Below are 20,738 nucleotides of genomic sequence, written 5' to 3' on the forward strand. Positions count from 1 at the left end.
TAGCTAGCACACATGAATTAAATTAAGAACTATACATGGTTTACACCTTGCATTGTCTAGTAAGCATCCATCGCTTTGAATACCTAACTCTGCAAACTAGTAGCAAATAGTAGCAATTCCAAAGGAAAGTGTGTATATATCATTAATTATTCATTCGTGCAAGGTCGCCCCTTTTGAAAAGTTCGTGTGAGATCACTTGTCAATGATCTTGTGCATGATTCATCAGACATCTATGCTTTCCCAAATGATGTCAGAAAGCAAAGTGCAGGGTTGGATAGTTACTTTGGTGTCGCTACCTTGATGTATGATGCACAACCTAAAAGTTGTATAAATATATATGAATCGTGCATGAAACTATATCACGATCAGAGTACTCCCTTTGTAAAGAAATATGACATATTTTACATAACTATTAATGAATAGTTATCTAAACGATTTTATATGTCTTTACTACGGGGTACTTCTTTAAATACTTGGACATGGTTCGACTAAATGTGTTCATTTTGAGAAAAAATGTGGCACTAGTACTGCCTTCATCCGGATATACTTGTAAAATAATGATGTACCTAGATGTATTTATTTTTAGATACATTTATTGACATTCATTTCTACGATAAGTAACTTCAAACGGAGGAAGTATATTACTAGCGGCCTGTTTTAAGTTGTCGTTTTATGCAAGCTAGAAGATCATATGGATGGATGGTTGTATGTAGGTAGGGTCCATTTAGATATGGGAGCAACCTCGATGGACGTCGTTACCACACATGAGCAGCAAGATATGTCTAGAGATCAAAAAGCTAGCTTCATGCATGTCTCATCTGCATCTCACACGGTCGAATATATATGTTGGAGGAAATCAGCATGCACTTTAATTCTTAGTCTCTAAGTAACCACCACACCAATTGCTCTCATCCATAATAATTTGTGAAGAAAGCCACCACTTTAATGAATGAAAACCTTTTAAGGCTAATGTCATGCGCAATATACTCCATCAGGGTAAGCCACATAAACCTTTTAAGCCACCACTTTAAGTATATTGCTATAGCTCGCATTATTGAATAATGTGATTCATCTTAAGTAAGGCATGTGTGCAATACATTTTGACCAAATAGGTCCCCGCTGAAAAGGATGTAAATATACTTGATACGCATGCAGCATACTAGTATGATGTTAAAGAAATGTGGTAGTTCTTCTATTTGATGCTACACTAACCAACTAACCAACTAGCACATCCTAATGGTTATCTCAATTTACTTCTTTTTCTTATTTGATACTACTTCAGTTCGCGGCTTGGCCGGCACATTATGAAACCGGTCCTTTTACCACTATTCTTTTTTGTCTCTTCTATTTGTTTTCTTGTTTTTTCATTTCTTTTAACTTTTAAAAAAATTGTCACACTTATAAAAATTTGTTCCGATTTTAAAAAATGCTAGCTTTTTAAAATTTTGTTCATAAAGTATAAATATTCGCATTTTAAAATAAAAATTAAAGATATGAAAAAAATGTTCATTTTGATAAAAAAATGCTCACATCATATAATTAAATTTCCTAAATCATATTAAATGAAAACATCGTTCGTTTCAAAAATCATCTTCTATTGCTTGTTTAAATAGAAACACGCTCACATAAAAATATCAAACACAATCAAACAATTTTGAGTTTTGTAAACACTTATTAAATAGAGAAGTAAAAATGAAACTGTATAAATCATCAACTTGTTTATTATCCATTTTTTGTTCCTTTTTATTTCTTGTTATTCTTTGTTTTGCCTTTTTTCTTCCTTTTTTTTGAAAAATGCTCACATCATTAGAATGGACCTAAATTTTTCCACACACACTAGCATCATCATGCCAAGCATCCATCATCAAATTTATTGAGTTTTCACATTTTATGCATTTTTTAAGATTTTGTGGGTAAAAAAACTTAAAACACTAATCAAACGCACATTGCGTCCCGTCTGGCCGGTGTTCTAGGGCATTTTCCTCTAGAAAACCGTAGTGAACACATACAATGTAAAAAATTGTTGAAAATTGACATGGATGCTTGTGATGATGATGACAGCATGTGACAAAAATTTCAGTGTGTTTTATGAATGTGAAACGGAGAACGTGTTGGACACGTGTCCTACTGACAAAGTAAGACGGTACTGCTTGTACATGGTCAACATCACGTTATTCATGGAATGACAGTAACTTTTGACATCATGTGTGAACATCCACTCTAGCCCCCCATGCAAGGAATAAACAAATTCTGACACAAAACACACATCAAGTCATGTCTGGCCGGTGTTTTAGGACATTTTCCTCTGAAAAACCGTAGTAAATGCATATAATGTAGAAAATTGTTGAAAATTAACATGGATGCTTGTGATGATGATCACAGCGTGTGAAAAAAATTTAAATGTGTTTCATGTATGTGAAACGGAGATATTAGAAATGATCGTGTATATTTAAAATTGTTCATGGATATTTAAAATAAATTGGTTTCAATTTTTGTTCATATATTCTGATTTTTTGAATTTCAAATTTCATAGTATTCTTCAAAAAATGTTTATGTCATAATATTTTTGCAGTTTTTAAAGTATGTTCGTGTTATGACAAGCTAAGCAATTTTGGGACACAATAACAATATTTTGGCATATCTATACAATTTTTTCAAAGTACAAATATTCGTACTTTATGAATAAAATTTAAGAAAATCAAACATTTTTAGAAAAAATTACAAAATTTATAATCATGAGTATTTTTTTTTAAACTAAGAGAGGAATTTAGAAAAAAAAGAAAAATAAATAGTGATAAAAGTACAGATTCAACAATGGGCCGGCCAGCCACGAATTATAGTGGAACAAAACAAATAAAGAAGTAAATATTAACAAGCATTCAGATGTACTAATTGGTTAGCATGGTTGTCCATAGACCATGAGGTCTTGAGTTCAATGCATTCTTTTTCTTTTCTTTAAAAAACGTGAAAAACTGTTGAGGCGCGCAAGAAGAAAAGACACCGCGAGAAAAAAAAAATAGACGTCGCGTATATGTATATGTACGCAGGCCATGTATGGGTGCGCGTGAAAGGATTATCCTACCCTTTATTATGAAGGAATATAGAGAGATCTTAGCCGTCAATCTGTTAAGGGAGAGTCTACCGAAGCAAAAGTAAAGTTTGTGCAGTTAAGAGGAAGGCACGGAGGCAGTAATTGCATTTGCTCACGACGCGTCGCATGTGGACGCAAGACGAAGAAGACTTCGGCACCCCCAATGAAATAGATGTATTATTCAATTTCTGTAAGGTTGTTGTCTAAGCAAAATACTCTATTTAATATAAGGCAAATAAGAATGTGACAACTAGTTCTTGCTCTTGGATCTGGAGATGAATCAGAACGGATGGCCGAAAATTAACCTCTGGTGAAAAAAGCTGGATATAGTATCTCTGGTGTGCAAAGTTTCCAGGATATGTTTGTTGCGGAGGTTCGTACTCCTCCATATCTTCTTCTTTTGGACCAAGGCTCACACCAAACCATTTCATTGCATGCAGCAAAGATTCCTAGACGGCCATGATTAACCTATGACTGCAGTACGTACGGATCCCATTGAGAGACAAGGAAAAATCATGGATCCTCCAGGACAGACGTGTCGATCTTCCAAATACAGCAGAGCTATTTGTATGGAAGAAACGAATGGGCGGTGCTCCATCCGGTCTTTGGCCTGCACCTGCAGGATCTTGTCGCCACACACATCCATCGATCGTACGTACAGCGAGCAGCAGGTGAGCAAGGGCGCCTAGCCACAGCTTTTCTTTCCTTTCCACCCTCACTCAAATACAAATACGCTAGGGCAGTGCAACTTTGTTATTTACTGAACTTCCAGCTAGTAGTGTTAGCTTTCCTAGGGCAGTGAATCTAGGACACAAATGAAGGTTCTCAACTTCAAATACGCTGATTCTTGTTGGAGGTAGTGCAGAGTGATGCAATAAGATGGCTGGAAGTTGTTATTTACTGGGCTAGGCCTAACTATAGTGTGCTTGGTAGTAATTATTTTGGCAATTTTTAAGGGCAGGCTTGAGCCTGTTCAAGCCTGTTGAGTAGATTTACAGGCACATGATTAAATTTCTTTGCACTTGCATATATATACCATTTTTTACAAGATGTGCACTGTTAATGGGACCCTACCTAGCTAACACTACTAGAGATTTTATTTTTGAAACGAGACAAAAGATTTGCCATTTTCATTAATTAATAAGAAGAAAGTTGTCCGATTAATTAGAGAAAAACTAAGCGAAAATCGAGATTAGAAACCCCACATGGGGGCACGCAGACGACCTGGCCACAAACGCCAAACGGTCGACCGTAGCATCGAGGAAAAGACAGCTCCGATTTTGGCAACGAGCTTCACAAAGAAAGTTGCAAGCCTCGCACCGACGTAGTCTAGCGCAACGTTCTTCGTGCTCATCGAGGCGGTTTTACCAACCGATTGTTTCTTAAAGTTAAGTCGCCAATAAAGAGATAAGATCAAAATTGGCTCATGTAGCCTTATGAGATAAAGACTTAGTACGCAAAAAAGATGGTGATCTTATGCTTGAATGCCGCCCTGCCCTGCAAAGGTCAACCCGCCGGTATTGTTGAAGAAGTTGCCATCGCCTCCGAGCTTCGGCTTTCACAAGAGCTGCTCCACCTCTCAATACGCTCCTCCTGGCAACACAAATACACAGTACCCACATGTCTAGGGAATTGTTGGTCCTCGTTGTACATGCCTAAGCGACCCTATTAGACATGGTGGAAGAGGTGGAAGGGAAACGGAAATGAGTGTAGGAGGGGAATGTCCTGATGGGATTTGGACAAGAGGGAGACGATGCTGAGAAGGAAGCAGAGATCGATGGGGATATAACATGATTTTTGTTTAAGAACCACATGTGATATAGGACATTTTTTAGGGAAAACTTTGTTTTTACCACTTCAGTTTTTGCCCATTTTGCTTATGCCACTCTACAAACTGAGATTTCACTTTTGCCACTCTTAGCTTTTAACTATACATCAAAATTTCCATTCCAATTTTTTAAAGATTATATTTCTATTTTAGTTGAATTTACTGTTGATGCCCAGCTGCATATGCACCTGGTTACCAATTTTCCGCACTCAAGAACATGTATATATACTTATTAAACTCCTGCCTTGGCTACCGGGTTCTCTTTTAATCTTTTTTCCAAATAAAAAGAAGGACCCAAGACAAGAGAGTCCCCATGCTGAGCCCATCTAATGTATATTCATGCATGGGCAGAGCCCATAATAATCCAAATCAGTGTCTGTGGTGTTTATGCATGTGCAGAGCCCATCTGGATGATCAATCATATTTATCATAATTCTATATCAAATTTAGCACCTCGTTCAATGTGTCAAATGATTCAGTCACTGTATAAATATTTGACTTCTAATTTAATTATATCCTGTATAACAATTAATGTATATATCGAAAATGCCTTTTGGAGCTCAGCCTCCATGGAGGCCGGCTTTTGAAAACCCCAAAATTCATCAAAATTCTTATTTTTACAATATAAAAAATCTGAAAAAATACATATATACATGGAAGCATAACACACATGTGTGTAATTTTTTAGGACAAAATACGTTGACAAATCTGAAGCTTTTTAACACATGATACTATTCATTCCATGGATTCCATCGCCCGAATTGCAGGTTTTGTATTATTTATTTGTGATTCCAAATTGTAAGATACTTTGTATTATTTATCTTGATTATTAACAAAGTTTGGAATTTCGTTTGTCATTTTCAGTCTATTATTAATTGCATTTCTAGTTTCTTTTAATTTGTACTTAAGCACTTAAGCCCTTAAGTTAAGTTGTTCTATAACTATAAACCCAAAACACCGAGAAGAGCATAGGTTATGCCCAAATCTTACCTGAGATGCAACTTTGACTTAGCAAAATTTGGATGCAAGTGACTTGAAGTTCAAATGCAAGTTGGAAATAATTTCCCCAACTATATGCACGGATGAAATAACATTCGGAAGAAAAAACCGTTCCCTCAACTATGAGTCATTTGAAATTTACATAGTTTTTGAAATTTGAGAACACCTTTAAAATTGGTAAAGGCTTTTTGCAATCCTGGTGTATTTTTATAGAGGCAAACTTAAAAAGAAGAAAAACAGAGAAAACAGGGGCGCTCCACCTCTTACTCGGGCCAGCCCAAAAACGCATGTTGGGACGGGGCCTACGCTTTTAGGTCTCTCTCGTAGAAGACGACTATGGCTGCGAACTCCGGGAGGTCCTATTGAACGTTCTTTGCGTCCAGCGCCGCGCGGACGCACAGAGGAATCGCGACTGGGCCAGCCCACTAACAGAAAACAAAGGATAAAATTTGAAACATTTAGATAAAAATTGTTCTTGTACTCAAAAAATTGTGAAGCATATTTTCAAAAGTAAGAACATTTTTACAAAATTTCGGAATATGTTTCAATTCCGGATCATTTTTTATTCGGGAACATGTTTTCAAATTCAGGAAGATTTTTCCAAACAAAGAGACATTTTCCAAATTTCAGAACATTTTCTTAAATCACGGAACATTTTTTTGAAAATCCGGAACATTTTTCAAATTCCCAAATATATTTTTGAAAATACGGAACATTTTTACAAATTACGGGGAAAATCAAATTCAGGAACAATATTTTTTAAAATTCGAAACATTGTTCCAATCTAGAACGTTTTTTAAAATAAAGAACACTTTTTGAAAATTAAAACTTTTTACAAAATCCAGATCATTTTTTGAAAATCCAGAAGAATTTTGAGGATGCAAAAACATTTTTCAATTTGAAGAACATTTTTTTAAATGAAAAACATTTTTTAAAACAGAAACATATAAAAATGAAAATGAAAAAAGAAAAAGGGAAAAATGACCAGTTGAACAATTTCCAAAACCAGGAAAAAACGGTTGAACAATTTCCGAAAAACGGAACGCATTATATGGCCCGACCAGTTGCATCTTTGCTCGGTAGCTCTCCTTTTTGACGCAACGACCGACCCATTATTAAAGAGAGGCTAATATCCTTTTTTTTTTTGCTCCGAACAATCTAGTCTGACTAAAAATATCTAATATTCCATCAATATTATCCTTTTTATATAGTAAGGGTACAGTTTATCAGGAAAAAATATCTAATATTCCATAAATATTATCCTTTAAATATTTTTAGAATACTTGTTTAACAGTTTTTTTAATGTTTCGGGATATGTACCCTTACCATATAACTCTTTACTCAACCTACTAAAGAGAATATCATTTTTGACACCTTACTATTTCGGGAACTCCAACCTGCCGCTTGCTCATCTATTTTTTTTCAAAAACAATCGGATAATATCCTTTCTTCTTTTTTTCTTTTTGCTTATTTCTTTTTTTCCTTTTTTGGCTCTTTTTCTTCCCTTTTTTATTTTTTTTATCAAAACGAACAAACTTGAATTTCTAAATCATTTATTGAAAACATAAATGATTTTAAGAAGCATATTTTTTAGAAAATCGGGATCAAATTCGGAAGCGAGACAATTTTATAAAGCAGGAACTTTTCTTGAATTTTGAGAACAAAATTTTAACAAAGAGAACAATTTTGAAAAACCACGAACAAATTTGAAAGTACGAACATTTTTTGAATTTTTAGAACCAAATTTAAAAAAGAGAACAATTTTGAAAAACCCTGAACAAATTTGAAAGTACGAACATTTTTAAAATTTCCAGAACAAAATTTAAAAATGAGAATAATTTTGAAAAACCACGAAGAAATATAAAAGCCCAAACATTTTTTGAGTGTTGAGAATAAATTTTGAAACCGAGGACATTTTTGAAAACCATGAACAGATTTGGAAGGGTGAACAAGTTTTTTCAAGAAAGAACATTTTTAAATCTTGAAAGTAAATTTTGAAACCGATTTTTTTTTTTAAAAGCATGAACAAATTTGGAAGTGCGATCATTTTTTGCATCTTGAGAACAAAGTTTTGAAATGGAGAACAATTTTGAATAACACCGAACAAATTTGAAAGCACGAACAAATTCTTAAAACACGAATAATTTTTTAATATTGAGAACAAATTTTGAAATCGAGAACAACTTTGAAAAACCGTGAACAAATTTATAAGCGCGACCAATTTTTTAAAGAACGAACATTTTCAAATCTTGAGAACAAATTTTGAAACCGAGAACATTTTTGAAAAAGCGTGAACAAATTTGGAAGCACGAACAATTTTTTAAAGCACGAACTTTTTTGAGTCTTGAGGCCAAAATTTTGAAAAGGAGAACAATTTTGGAAAACCCCGAACAAATTTGAAAGCACGAACAACTACTTAAAACACGAACATTTTTTGAATTTTGAGAACAAATTTTGAAAGAGAGAACAATTTTGAAAAATCATGAACAAATTTGGAAGCGTGAACTATTTTTTAAAGTACTAACATATTTTGAATCATGAGAACAAAATTTTAAAACAAAGAACAATTTCGAAAACCCAGAACAAATTTGGAAGCGCGAATAAATTATTAAAGCACGGACATTTTTTGAATCATGAGAAAAAAATTAAAATGTAAAACAATTTCGAAAAACCCTGAACAAATTTTAAAAGCACGAATAATTTTTTGAATATTAAGAACATATTTTGAAACCGAGAACAAACTTGACTCTTAAGAACAAAATTTTGAAAGAAGAGAAACATTTTCCATAAAACATGAACATTTTTTATAAAAATGTGAAAACAGAAACATATTTTGAAAACTGTCACCAATTTATGAAAAAGGAACATTTTTTGAAACCGTGCAGTTTTGTGAATACGAGAACAATTATTGAAAGACGAATATTTTTAAAAATATAAACACAATTTGGAAGCAGGAAAAGTTTTTGGATGAAAAACATTTAAATATAAATTGTGAACAAATTTTTTAAAATGCGAACATTTTTTGGATTTCAGAAAAAATATTAGAATATATTAAACAAATAAAAAGGAAATGAAAAAAGGAACAAAAGTGAAAGAAATAATGGAAACCGAAACAATAACATTTTTTAAAATTCGCGAACATTGTTTTGAAAATGTTGAACATTTGTTTTCAAATCACAAACACCTTTTGAATTTATAAATGTTTTTGAAAAACGGCAGTTACTTACAATTTAGAAGATTTTTATAAAATTAAGAATATTTTCTGAATTTCAAGAACAATTTTCAAACATGAACTTACTTTTGAAATAATAACCATAGAGAAAAAGAAACAGACATAGAAATAAGAAAAAAAGGAAACAACGAAACAATAAAGAACTAAAACCATAACTGCCTGCATAGGGAGATGTGCCGGCCCAGTTGATCGCGCCCTCCTATTTGAGGCAGCGAGCGTCAAATAGGGTTTTCTCTATAGCTCACTCGGGCGCCATCCTAAATGGGCCTGCCAGCGTGCAGGAGGCTATTGTCTCGTTTTCTTTGTTGTTGTTGTTTTACATTTTTTTGTTTATATTTATAGCTTGAAATATTCTAAGTATATATTTTTTTTTAAAACTTACATAAAACAAAATAATAACCAGGTGTTTGAAAAATGATAAATAAGTTTAGGGAAAATCTTTAACTTTTATCATGTATTTCGAATATTATAATGCAGTGTTCGTAAAATATTTTCTCTGGATTGTAAATGTATCTCATTTATATCCTAGAAACCTTAGTACTAGCCCCGTGCATATTGGCCTAACAAAATTAAAAACACATCAAAATGCTAGTCATTACACAAAATAACACCGACCAAGAAGTAAAATTATGAACAAGACCGAAGAATCATTCGAGCTTACACGTACACCCGTCACCTGCCTATGGCATCACCACAACAGTCGTCAAAGGAAAGAAGTGATGGATTACCTTCACATCCGAACTTGATGCGGCTCCATCGTTGATATGTAGCTTTGTGGACCTCCAAGTGTTGGGGAACATTGCATGAGAAACAAAAAAGTTTCTACGCACACGCGAGACCTATCCATGGTGATGATTATCTACAAGAGATGAAATCAGATCCACATACCCTTATAGATCGCTAAGCGGGAAGCGTTAAGAAACGCGGTTGATGTAGTCGAACGTCTTCACGATCCAAATCGCAAGCCGTCCCACGAACTCCGTCCTGATCTATCGCCGAACAGACGGCACCTCCGCGTTCAGCATACGTGCATCTCGATGACGATCTTCACCTTCTTGATCCAGCAAGAGAGACTATGAGGTAGCTGATTTCTCCGGCAGCACGACGGTGTGACGGTGATGGTGGTGGAGCTACTCCGACAGGGCTTCGCCGTACCGTACCTAACTAGCTACGGGGGTGTCACGAAGTGATGGAGGGAGAGAGGGCTGCGCCTTGGCTTGAGGTGCCAAAAGCCTCTCTCACCTCCACTACATATAGGAGGGAGGGGAGGGGAGGGGTGACGCCCTAGGGACAAGCCCTAGGGTTCGGCTGGCGCAAGAAGAGGAGGAGGAGTCCTCCTCCAATACGGTTTGGAAGGAGGACTCCCCTTCCCCAATCGGGTTTGGCCCCACCCTCCTTTCCTTGTTCCCTTTGGTTGAATACGCCTTCTTGGGCTGGCCACCAGCCCACCAGGGACTGGTGCGCCATCCTTGGGCCTCTTTGGTTCCCATTGGTGCGTCATCCTTGGAACTCCGGAACCCATTCGCCACTCCCCATACTTTACCAATAATGCCCAAAAATCTTGCAGAAGCCAAATGGATACTTCATATATATCAATCTACGTCTCCGAACCATTCCGGAAACCTTCGTGACGTCCGGGATCTCATCCAGGAGTCCGAACAACATTCAGTTACCAACATCAATAATTCAGCTATACCGAAACATCACCAAACCTTAAGTGTGCAGACCCTGCGGGTTCAAGAACTATGTAGACATGACCGAGACACCCTCCGGTCATTATCCAATAGCGGGACCTGGATGTCTATATTGGATCCCACATATTCTACGAAGATCTTAATCTGTTGAACCTCTATGTCAAGGATTCAGTTAATGGATTTGGAAGCCAGACTGTTCTACATATTCTCCTCCGGCGAGGCGGTCGTCTCTATGGTCGATGATGGATTTGGAAACCAGACTGTTCAAGCAGGGATATCGTGGCGATGACAACATCCTTGAGGTGGACTCGTATCCTCGGTCTCCGCCGTTGCGACAACATCTTCTCCAGCGTCAGCGCAGAGCTTGGGAGGTACTCCAGGAGCGGATGTTGATTGTGGTCTGCATCGACAACATCTGGAAGACAGAGCGTGTGCTGGGTTTGTGGTTCGTGGATGGCAGTATGGTTTCCTCCTTCAACGTCGTAGTCTTGGTGGGGTGTCAGATCTGAAGCTCGATGGCGTGTCTGGTGGTGCCGGAGACAAGCGACGGACTTTGGTGTAAGCTTCCATATCCTCTGCTTAGTCATGTCATGATTCGTACTTCAATAATTATTATTTGATGATACGAATAAGACACGAAATTACCATGTAAAAAAAGGTAACCACCATCGATGGATCCTATCCTATCCTACCTTAGTTATTATTACCTTCAAATCAAATCAGAATTCCCTCCGCCGTCCTCCTCGATCTCTTCCCTCCCTCTCTGCAATATTGCTTTGCTTTTGCCTTTGGCCTTTGGCTTTCTCTGCTGCCGCTAATGGCGTTGTTAATGGCCGCCACCTCCCGGCTTTAACCCCTCGCTAAACCATTTCTTCCTCCTCCTCCTCGTCTCTGCCTAATCAACCGGTCCATGCTGGAAAAAATGAGGCGGGTGGCGCCGGCGGCCGTCGCTTCTGCCCACCACGGAGATGATGTCCACCAAGCCCACGACGGAGGCGCCCACTCCTCGCCTAGCTGCGCCTGCGCCTGCCCCTGCCGCCGCGGCAAGGCGGGCGCGTCCACCGTCGGCGACAATGACGGCAGCCGCCCGTCGCCGGAGGCCAAAGGTGCCGCCTTGCCGCGGATCTGCATCCGGGACCCCGCCGGCCTCGAGGCCTCCGTCTCCGTGGCGTGGCCGGACGAGGCCGCCACGCCGCGCACCAATCCGTCGCCGCCGCCGCCGCAGCAGCAGCAGCGGTGGAGGCGGCCCGGGAAGACCATCTCCAAGGGCCACAGGAACTACCACCTCATGCTCAACCTGCAGCTCGGCATCAGGCACGCCGTGGGGCGGTCGGCGGCGAAGCCGATGCGGGAGCTCGGCCGGGCCGACTTCGACCCCCGGGAGAAGTTCTGGACGCGGTTCCCGCCGGCGGGGTCCAGGACCACGCCGCCGCATCCCTCCTACGAGTTCCGGTGGAAGGACTACTGCCCCATGGTCTTCAGGTGCTGATAATCTTCAGTTCAGTTCAGTTCAGTCATTGGTTCATGCTGCTCTGTAACTGACTCTGCTTTTCCAATCTTTTGGTTCGATAATGATGATTGATTCACATCCATGACAGGCACATGAGGAAGCTGTTCGGCGTCGACCCGTCGGACTACATGCTGGCGATCTGCGGGGACGACGCCCTGCGGGGGCTGTCGTCGCCGGGGAAGAGCGGGAGCTTCTTCTACCTCACGCAGGACGAGCGCTTCATGATCAAGACCGTCAAGAAATCCGAAGTCAAGGTTCTGCATCTTGTGCACATTGATCATCCTTACTTTTTACAATTGCGTGCATTGCTTACTTTTGGCCTGGAATTCATCTTCTTCGGTGTTCTGCGTCTTGTGTATTAGTTGTTGATTCGGATGCTGTCGAGCTACCACAAACATGTTAAACGGCACAAGAACTCCTTGATCACAAGGTTCTATGGGGTTCACTCCGTGAAGCCATATGGTGGGCACAAGGTGTGCAAACCCTCCACACAAGCCAACAGCAACTAACTACCTTGGCTCCTACTAGTGCTGTTGACCGTTTCTTGGTTCATGACACACTATGGCACGTGTTGTTTCGCAGGTGCGGTTCATCGTCATGGGCAATCTCTTCTGCTCGGACCACCGCATCCATCGCCGTTACGACCTGAAAGGCTCCTCCTACGGCCGGAAATCCGACAGGTCTGAAGAAGAGACCGGCGATGCAACCACGCTCAAGGACTTGGACCTCAACTTTGTGTTCCGGATGCACCGCTCTCGGTATAAAGAGCTTCATGAGTAAGCTTTCTATAAGCCCTCCCCACTGATGCTAGCGCGACTACATTGTCTTCAGATGAAACAGCAACACCGAGTCTGACATGGTGTCATTGAATTGTCTCTTTAGGCAACTTAGGCGAGATTGCGCGTTCTTGGAATCGGAGGGGATCATGGATTACAGTCTATTGGTTGGGGTTCACTTTTGTGATGATATTGTCCCTGCGTCAAAGATGGCTTCATCTACTTCTACTACTTCTCCTGGTAAGCAAGTTGGGTCGGCGTTACTTGAAGGAAGAACATGATTCTTCTAAATTCTAAATAAGTACGGAATTTTGGCAACATTACGGGCTTTTCCCGCTAACGTGAGCAATCATATTACCCAGAAGAGCTTTCAGCCAACGTGGTGTCGGCATGCCAAGGCAGCGTCAGCATGCCTGAGCCGTGCCTCTCAGCCAAAGATTTGGACAAGTCGCCCGATCACCGGTACGTCATAATAGTGCTTGCACACATATACATCTGTACTAGTTTCTTGAGCCTTGCAGAATTAAATTAAATCTAGTCATAAATAGTACCGATAAATTGATAATCAAATAGGGACTGATTAAACTGCAGAACCTCTTTTGTCCATGTTATATGGTACCTGTAAACATCATGTATCAGTGGCATGAAAATGAAATTTGATGTCACCCCTTTAAATGTTCGCTAAACGACATGATACAATTTTTTTTCTATACTTTCTGTGTGTGCAAGATCAAATATCTGTTGCTTGCAATATGAGCCCGCTCTCGTTAAGCATAAAGAGTGAAGAAAATCTTTTACACTGACATCTCGAAAGAAAATATGTTGCTTAGCTTCTTTGAACTTTCCCTGCCAGAAAAAAGGCAGCAAATGCGTCGCTATCTCAGGGCTCTACTGAATGAGGAACCAGTTACATGGACTAGTAGCAAGCTAGTACTTCTATTGTAGTAATCACTCACTTTGTACCACCAAAGCGACATGTTTAGTATACATTGGATCCCTTTGAGCTTCAATTACTAAATTTGTCGCCTTTTGCAAATACGAACACTGCCTTGTTGACAAGTGCTACGCTTAGGTTTTGCCCCCCTAGGATGTTACACCCGGGGTCGCATTGTCCGTCTCTTTTTTTATAAAACATGAGCTGTCACCATACATATTGCAAACTTGATTGCTGCCGTCCCTAGTTTTCACATAGTGCATGTTCTGGCAGCATTTTGGAATGTTTGCCCCCCCCAACTGTAATACCGAGATAGCACGAATTCCTTAATTATTCTGTCGTGTTCATCATTTCCTCTTATATGTAAGCAATACCAACTGGACACTTGGCAACTCCAACCCCAAGTTCATTTTTAACTGTTGTATATAATAATTAGTAATGCTAATTGGACAGTCGGCAACTCCAACTTCAGGTTCATTTTAAATCGGTCTTTTTCCCTAGTGACTCCAGGAAACCGTTGGCCAGACTGGGCGCACACCTGCCAGCTCGAGCGGAGCGCACATCCACGAGCGATGTCGACCCGTTCCTCTCTGGCGGCGGGGGGGTCTCGTCGGGCCGGAGCAAGAGCCGGGGGGAAGCCTACGACGTCGTCCTCTACTTTGGGATCATCGACATCCTCCGGGACTACGACATCAGCAAGAGGCTGGAGCACGCGTACAAGTCGCTGCAGACGGACCCCGGCTCGATCTCCGCGGTCGACCCGAGGCTCTACTCGCAGAGGTTCCGGGATTTCATGGGCAGGGTATTCATCAAGGAGTGCTAGTGTACCACATAAGTTACCACAGTAAGGAAGATGAAGATGGTGGCTGAATTTTTGAGACACAGCCATGGGGAAGAGAGGAAGAGGTGGTGTGTGTAAATAGTTTGTGTGATCTGGTTAGTGAGGGGCAGATGAGATCCCTGCTTTTGTTTGTGTGCATGTGTGTTGGATTGGTTGGAGTGAAAGGGAGACATGGCTGTCCTTTTTATGCTTGAGAAAGGGAAGATGAGTCTGGTGTGTGTAAGCCATGGATATGATATGATATGATATGATAATAGGGAAGAAAGATCTTGTACAGATACACTCTGATCTGATGCATGCACAGGGGCACAAATCTAGCAGCATCTGATTGCTGGGACCTCTCTCTGTTCAAGGCATGTATTTGTACTATTTTAATCTGTTGTTGATATTGGGTTAGTTTCCCCATAGAGAAGGAGCTTTAGGGTAGGGTAGGGTAGGGTAGGGTAGGGTACCACTAATGTGTTGGTGATGTGGATTAGTAAGTAGATCAAATCATCAGATCTTGTTTCTGATTAGCAGCCATAGTTTAGTAGTAGTAGTGTTAGGGTAAGAGGGAGTTTGGTCAAAGTCCACTGGCAGGACCGAGGCACTTGCACTATTTTTATATAAGCCTCGAGTTATTGCTTTTTATAGCAAGTTTTTTTTTAAATGTTAGTGCATATCATTGGAGGTTATATTGTTGGATTCGCATTTTTATTTTAATGTACTCTCTCTGTCTCAAAATAAATGTCTCAACTTTGTATTAACTCTAGGGAAATGATGCGCGCCGGCGTGCCGACCCAAATTTGGGCCCGTCGCACCATGTGCGTCGGATCTGGCCGCCCTTGGCTGTTGGATCTGCTCTCCCGCCCCTAACCTTCAACCGACGAACGCGAGCCCCTCTTCGGCCGTCTTCGTCCAACATGCAGCGGAGCTCCCCCCGCCCCTGCCCTCCCGGTCGAGCGGTCCTTCTCCCGTTCCCACCTCTCGTCGGCTGTCCTCACCGCTGGTCATCGTCCTGGTCATCCGTCCTCGCCATTAGTCGCCGTCCTTGCAGCTCCTGCCGTCACCGCTCGCCATCGTTGTTAAAAAAAGCTGCAACCGACGTCAAGAAAAGCTTCAACCGTTGTGAAAAAACGTTTCGATCGGAATGGGGAAAAACTTCAACATATTTGGGCTGGAAATGGGGGATGCCGGTCAGTCCGTACGTTTAAGGCCGGCTTAAGAGGTCCGTCTGGATCGTTTTTTTTATGACCGGACGGCCTGTCCGAACCGTTTGAGGAGCGTTTGAGGGTCTGGGTACGATGCTCTCGTATGGATGTCAAGAGAGAGTCACTTTAACTTGTGAGTAAGACAGTGAGTGAGTGTGCAGCTGAGGTGAGCTGAGCTGAGCTGGGTTCGTCCCCCCTGGCCTGGTCTCCTCCCCCATTCCCATTGCCTCCCACCTTCCTCCACCTCTCTCCGTCCGTCCGTCCGCCCCCTTTCCCCACGCCACCGCCGCCCCCCGCCGCGCCGACCATCTCCGGCGCCCGCCCCACAAGCAACCAGAGCAGAGCAGGTATCATCATCATCATCTTCTTCTTCTTCTTCTTCCCCGGTCTCCGCCGGTTCTTCTTCATCTGCTCCCTGCATCGTCCATGGCTTCTTAGGTCTGGCAGCCAGTCCAGGGATCTCCCCCCCTTTCCTTTCCCCGTGGTTCGTTTACCCAGCTAGATCTGGAAACCGCCCGGCAGCTGCTCCCGCTTTCGCCCAAGATTCGCCAATCTCAGCCGCCATGTGTATCAGTTCAGACAGCCATCGCATTTGTTATGGATGTGCCCAAATTTATCTTCTTGAATAAATCTAACTTGCTTCATGGCACAATTAGTTTGAGGGCAGCTATTTAGATTGCTTCGTCTGACCAGTTTGTTCATCTACCTACACCCTAGCATACATGGCCACTTAGGTAAACATTGCATTTCTGCATCTCCGCGCTCAAATGTGTAACAATACAGATACCTATCGCATACTAGTATGGGTGATACGTACCCAAATTTATCTTCTTTTATTTTTTGCTTCCTTCACTTTAATGAAATGGATCTAACCTGCTTCATCACGTACCGTGGACGTGCCCGACGTTATGTTGTTTATCTGTTCTTCTCACGGTACTGATCAAGCTGTTTCTCCGATTCATCCTTTAATTTCCAGGGAACAAATGCCGGCCAGGACGACGACGACGACGGCTCTCTAGCAAAAAAAAAGGCACCCCAGCCTCCAGATTAACTAGTGAAATGGAGGGCTGCGACTGCATCGAGCCGTTCTGGCCGACCGACGACCTCCTCATCAAGTACCAGTACATCTCCGACTTCTTCATAGCGCTCGCCTACTTCTCCATCCCGCTCGAGCTCATCTACTTCGTCAAGAAGTCGTCCTTCTTCCCCTACCGATGGGTGCTCATCCAGTTCGGCGCCTTCATCGTCCTCTGTGGGGCCACCCACCTCATAAACCTCTGGACCTTCACCATGCACACCAAGACCGTCGCCATCGTCATGACCGTCGCCAAGGTCTCCACGGCCGTCGTGTCCTGCGCGACCGCCCTCATGCTCGTCCACATCATACCCGACCTGCTGAGCGTCAAGACGAGGGAGCTGTTCCTGAAGAAGAAGGCCGACGAGCTTGACAGGGAAATGGGGCTGATACGCACGCAGGAGGAGACGGGGAGGCATGTCAGGATGCTCACCCATGAGATCAGGAGCACGCTTGACAGGCACACCATCCTCAAGACTACTCTGGTTGAGCTAGGGAGGACGCTGGGTCTGGAGGAGTGTGCCTTGTGGATGCCGTCCCGGAGCGGTTCGAGCCTTCAGCTAACTCACACCCTGCGCCACCAGATCCCCGCTGGCTCATCTGTGCAGATTAACCTCCCTGTTGTCAACCAAGTCTTCAGTAGCAACCGAGCGATCATCGTGCCTCATACGTCTCCCTTGGCAAGGATCCGCCCTGTTCAAGGCCGGTATGTCCCACCGGAGGTAGCTGCTGTGAGAGTCCCCCTGCTGCATCTTTCAAACTTCCAGATAAATGACTGGCCCGAGCTTTCGGCGAAAAGCTACGCGATTATGGTTTTGATGCTCCCGTCTGATAGCGCGAGGAAATGGCATGTTCATGAACTGGAGCTCGTCGAGGTCGTCGCGGATCAGGTTGGTACTACACTTTCCCTGATACTATATTGTTCATTTCTTTCTTGTTTTTATTATTGATGTGTTGGCTAATACTCCGTATATTGTTCTGATGGACATATATCAACCTTCTCTCTAGTTTTTTTATTTTCCCTGTTTTGGAATTTATAGTCCTTCAAAAATATTCTGTATGCAGAAATTTCTCATGTCCTGCACTCCATTCTGTTTGTTGTTTAATTTTTAATAGATTGTGCACATAAAAAACTACTGTAGTTACCGACTCCCTCTGTTCCTAAATATAAGTCTTATAGAGGTTTCACTAGTGGACTACATACGGATGTATATAGACATATTTTAGAGTGTAGATTCAATCATTTTGCTTCGTATGTAGACCCCTAGTAAAATCGCTTAAAAGACTTGTATTTAGGAACGGAGGGAGTAGATACACATGCATGGTGAACTAGCATTCTACGACAGAAGTCCAGATAACCCCCCATGGTTTTAGTAACCGGCTAACCCACCCCCCCAGCTCTGAAACCAGTTAATTAACCCCCTGAGATCTCTAATACCAGGTAAATCACCCCCCTGCGCTGATTCTAGTGGTTTCTGCAGACGGTTTTGCTTGCGTGGCGCTGGGCGATCGCCAGATCAGCTTGAGGGGTGGGTCTCGGAGTTAACTGCTCCTCCTTTTGTTTCGGCCTCGTCTCCATTCTTTCCTTCCACGACGCGGCGGCAGGGCAAAACATGAATTTGCCCTGCTCTAATGAGGTCCTGTATGGGACTATTTTCCTGATGTGCAGCTAATATATTTTATAACGAGCGTACATCAACCTTCTCTGTAGTTTTCTTTTCTTTCCTTTATTATTTAATTTTCAGTGGAAATGCCATTTAAAAAGAGTTGTAACAGTGTGATCCTCTGAATAAATGTTACCTGCAGTTGGCCTTTAAATGAAGCTGGGCGCTAAGCCTTTTATCTAGGAAAGAATTACAGTCCTTGAAAAACTATTGTTTGTACTGCATCCATGTTGTTTGTACTTCGGTTTTTACTTAGATTGTGCACACAGAAAACTAGTTGCCTATACAGATATGCGTGGTGAACCAGCATTCTAATCTACACTGCTCTAACGAGGTCATATATGGTACTCTCTGCAGGTAGCCGTTGCCCTCTCTCACGCGGCTATTCTTGAAGAATCCATGCGGGCCCGTGACCTACTCATGGAGCAAAACGTTGCCCTAGATTTAGCTCGGCGAGATGCTGAAACGGCAATACGTGCTCGCAATGACTTCTTAGCTGTGATGAATCATGAGATGCGAACCCCGATGAACGCGATAATAGCCCTCTCCTCCTTGCTACTAGAAACTGAGCTTACCCCTGAGCAGCGCCTAATGGTGGAAACAGTGTTGAAAAGCAGCAACCTTTTAGCGACGCTCATCAACGACGTCTTGGATCTTTCTAAACTCGAGGATGGGAGTTTCGAACTGGATATTAGTGCATTCAATCTTCATGCTGTTTTCAAAGAGGTTTGTACAGAAATATCGCCTTCCCAACCACCTAATACTGGTGGTGATGCATACTACTCTAATCTGAACTTGTTATATGGCATTGCAGGTGATGAGTTTCGTCAAGCCGATTGCTGCCATAAAAAAACTTTCCGTGTCGGCTATGTTATCCCCTGATTTGCCCCTATCTGCCATCGGTGATGAGAAGCGACTCATGCAAACTGTTCTTAATGTCTGCGGCAATGCCGTTAAGTTCACCAAGGAGGGGCACATCTCGCTCTTAGCGTCGGTTGTGAAGTCTGATGCCCTAAGAGAGTTCAGAAGCACCGATTTCCATCCGGCTGCGACTGATGGTCATTTCTATGTAAAAGTTCAGGTAAAGATCCTCCACTCTTAGCTTAAATTTTGAGCTTGTGTTTGGCTGCCTTGTCATGAGTGTATAACTAAACGACCTCTCTTCCTTTGTGGTTCCAGGTTAAAGATACAGGGTGTGGCATCAGCCCCCAGGATCTATCCCATGTCTTCACAAAGTTTGCTCACACGCAGAGCGGCGGGAACCAGGGGTACAATGGCAGCGGCCTCGGGCTCGCCATTTGCAAGAGGTATTCCAGCAATGTCCTAATGGATTCTCCGCGTGAACACCGATAGATTGATCGATGACGCAGTTAGTTATTTAGAGAAGCTCTAATAATTTGTGTGCAACAAAACACCTGAATGTGCAGGTTTGTGGGCCTGATGGGCGGGCACATATGGCTGGAGAGCGACGGGGCGGGGAAGGGCTGCACGGCGACGTTCGTGGTGAAGCTGGGGGCGTGCGACACATACCAGCAGCCGGCGGTCCCTCTGGTGTGGCCGAGCCACGCCGGGTCCGACCCGTCTGGCCCGGCTCGTAGAGAAGAGAGAGGGCTGTCTAACCTGAAACCTAGGTACCAGAGGAGTATATGACATGGTAACCGATGATTGATCGTCTAATTTTGTGTCCGGAAGATACTTCCGGTGCTCGGAGTATGTTTGTTGTACACAAGATGTAAAGAAGACGACGGTCCTGTAATCGATCTGATGGATGTTGCTGTGCGGTTAATAGGGCATGGCAACAGTGGTAGGGTACCCGTTGCAAGGAAATTTGCGATGAACTCGCAACAGTTGTTGCACCTGACTAATGGTTCTGCTGCAGTGCAGTGCTTGCTTAAATGTTGCAA

The 20,738-nt window shown here is 42.2% G+C and overlaps 2 protein-coding genes across 2 annotated transcripts; both read left to right on the forward strand.

Moving 5' to 3' along the window:
* Positions 1-11,552: 11,552 nt before the first annotated feature.
* On the forward strand, positions 11,553-15,185 carry LOC123395309 (phosphatidylinositol 4-phosphate 5-kinase 2-like). Its single transcript, XM_045090293.1, has 7 exons — positions 11,553-12,326; positions 12,443-12,608; positions 12,717-12,827; positions 12,937-13,130; positions 13,237-13,370; positions 13,493-13,592; positions 14,566-15,185. The coding sequence occupies exons 1-7, from the start codon at positions 11,755-11,757 to the stop codon at positions 14,885-14,887; spliced, it is 1,599 nt and encodes a 532-aa protein (XP_044946228.1). The 5' UTR covers positions 11,553-11,754; the 3' UTR covers positions 14,888-15,185.
* Positions 15,186-16,228: 1,043 nt separating this feature from the next.
* LOC123395801 (probable ethylene response sensor 1) lies at positions 16,229-20,692 on the forward strand. The gene is made up of 6 exons (XM_045090834.1): positions 16,229-16,442; positions 17,072-18,060; positions 19,192-19,560; positions 19,649-19,915; positions 20,014-20,141; positions 20,262-20,692. Exons 2-6 carry the CDS (start codon positions 17,155-17,157, stop codon positions 20,482-20,484), a joined length of 1,893 nt encoding a protein of 630 aa, XP_044946769.1. The 5' UTR covers positions 16,229-16,442; positions 17,072-17,154; the 3' UTR covers positions 20,485-20,692.
* The last annotated feature ends 46 nt before the right edge of the window (positions 20,693-20,738 follow it).

The sequence above is a fragment of the Hordeum vulgare genome, chromosome 5H, assembly GCF_904849725.1.
Source record: "Hordeum vulgare subsp. vulgare chromosome 5H, MorexV3_pseudomolecules_assembly, whole genome shotgun sequence".
Lineage (NCBI taxonomy): Eukaryota > Viridiplantae > Streptophyta > Magnoliopsida > Poales > Poaceae > Hordeum > Hordeum vulgare.

Bases quoted from the DNA above. Each gene is read 5' to 3' on its own strand.
- LOC123395801 (XM_045090834.1), top strand. From the start codon at position 17,155: ATGGAGGGCTGCGACTGCATCGAGCCGTTCTGGCCGACCGACGACCTC. The intron at 18,061-19,191 runs GTTGGTACTACA...TACTCTCTGCAG, and splicing joins TCGAGGTCGTCGCGGATCAG to GTAGCCGTTGCCCTCTCTCA. The intron at 19,916-20,013 runs GTAAAGATCCTC...TTGTGGTTCCAG, and splicing joins ATTTCTATGTAAAAGTTCAG to GTTAAAGATACAGGGTGTGG.
- LOC123395309 (XM_045090293.1), top strand. From the start codon at position 11,755: ATGCTGGAAAAAATGAGGCGGGTGGCGCCGGCGGCCGTCGCTTCTGCC. The intron at 12,828-12,936 runs GTGTGCAAACCC...GTTGTTTCGCAG, and splicing joins AGCCATATGGTGGGCACAAG to GTGCGGTTCATCGTCATGGG. The intron at 13,371-13,492 runs GTAAGCAAGTTG...CATATTACCCAG, and splicing joins TACTTCTACTACTTCTCCTG to AAGAGCTTTCAGCCAACGTG.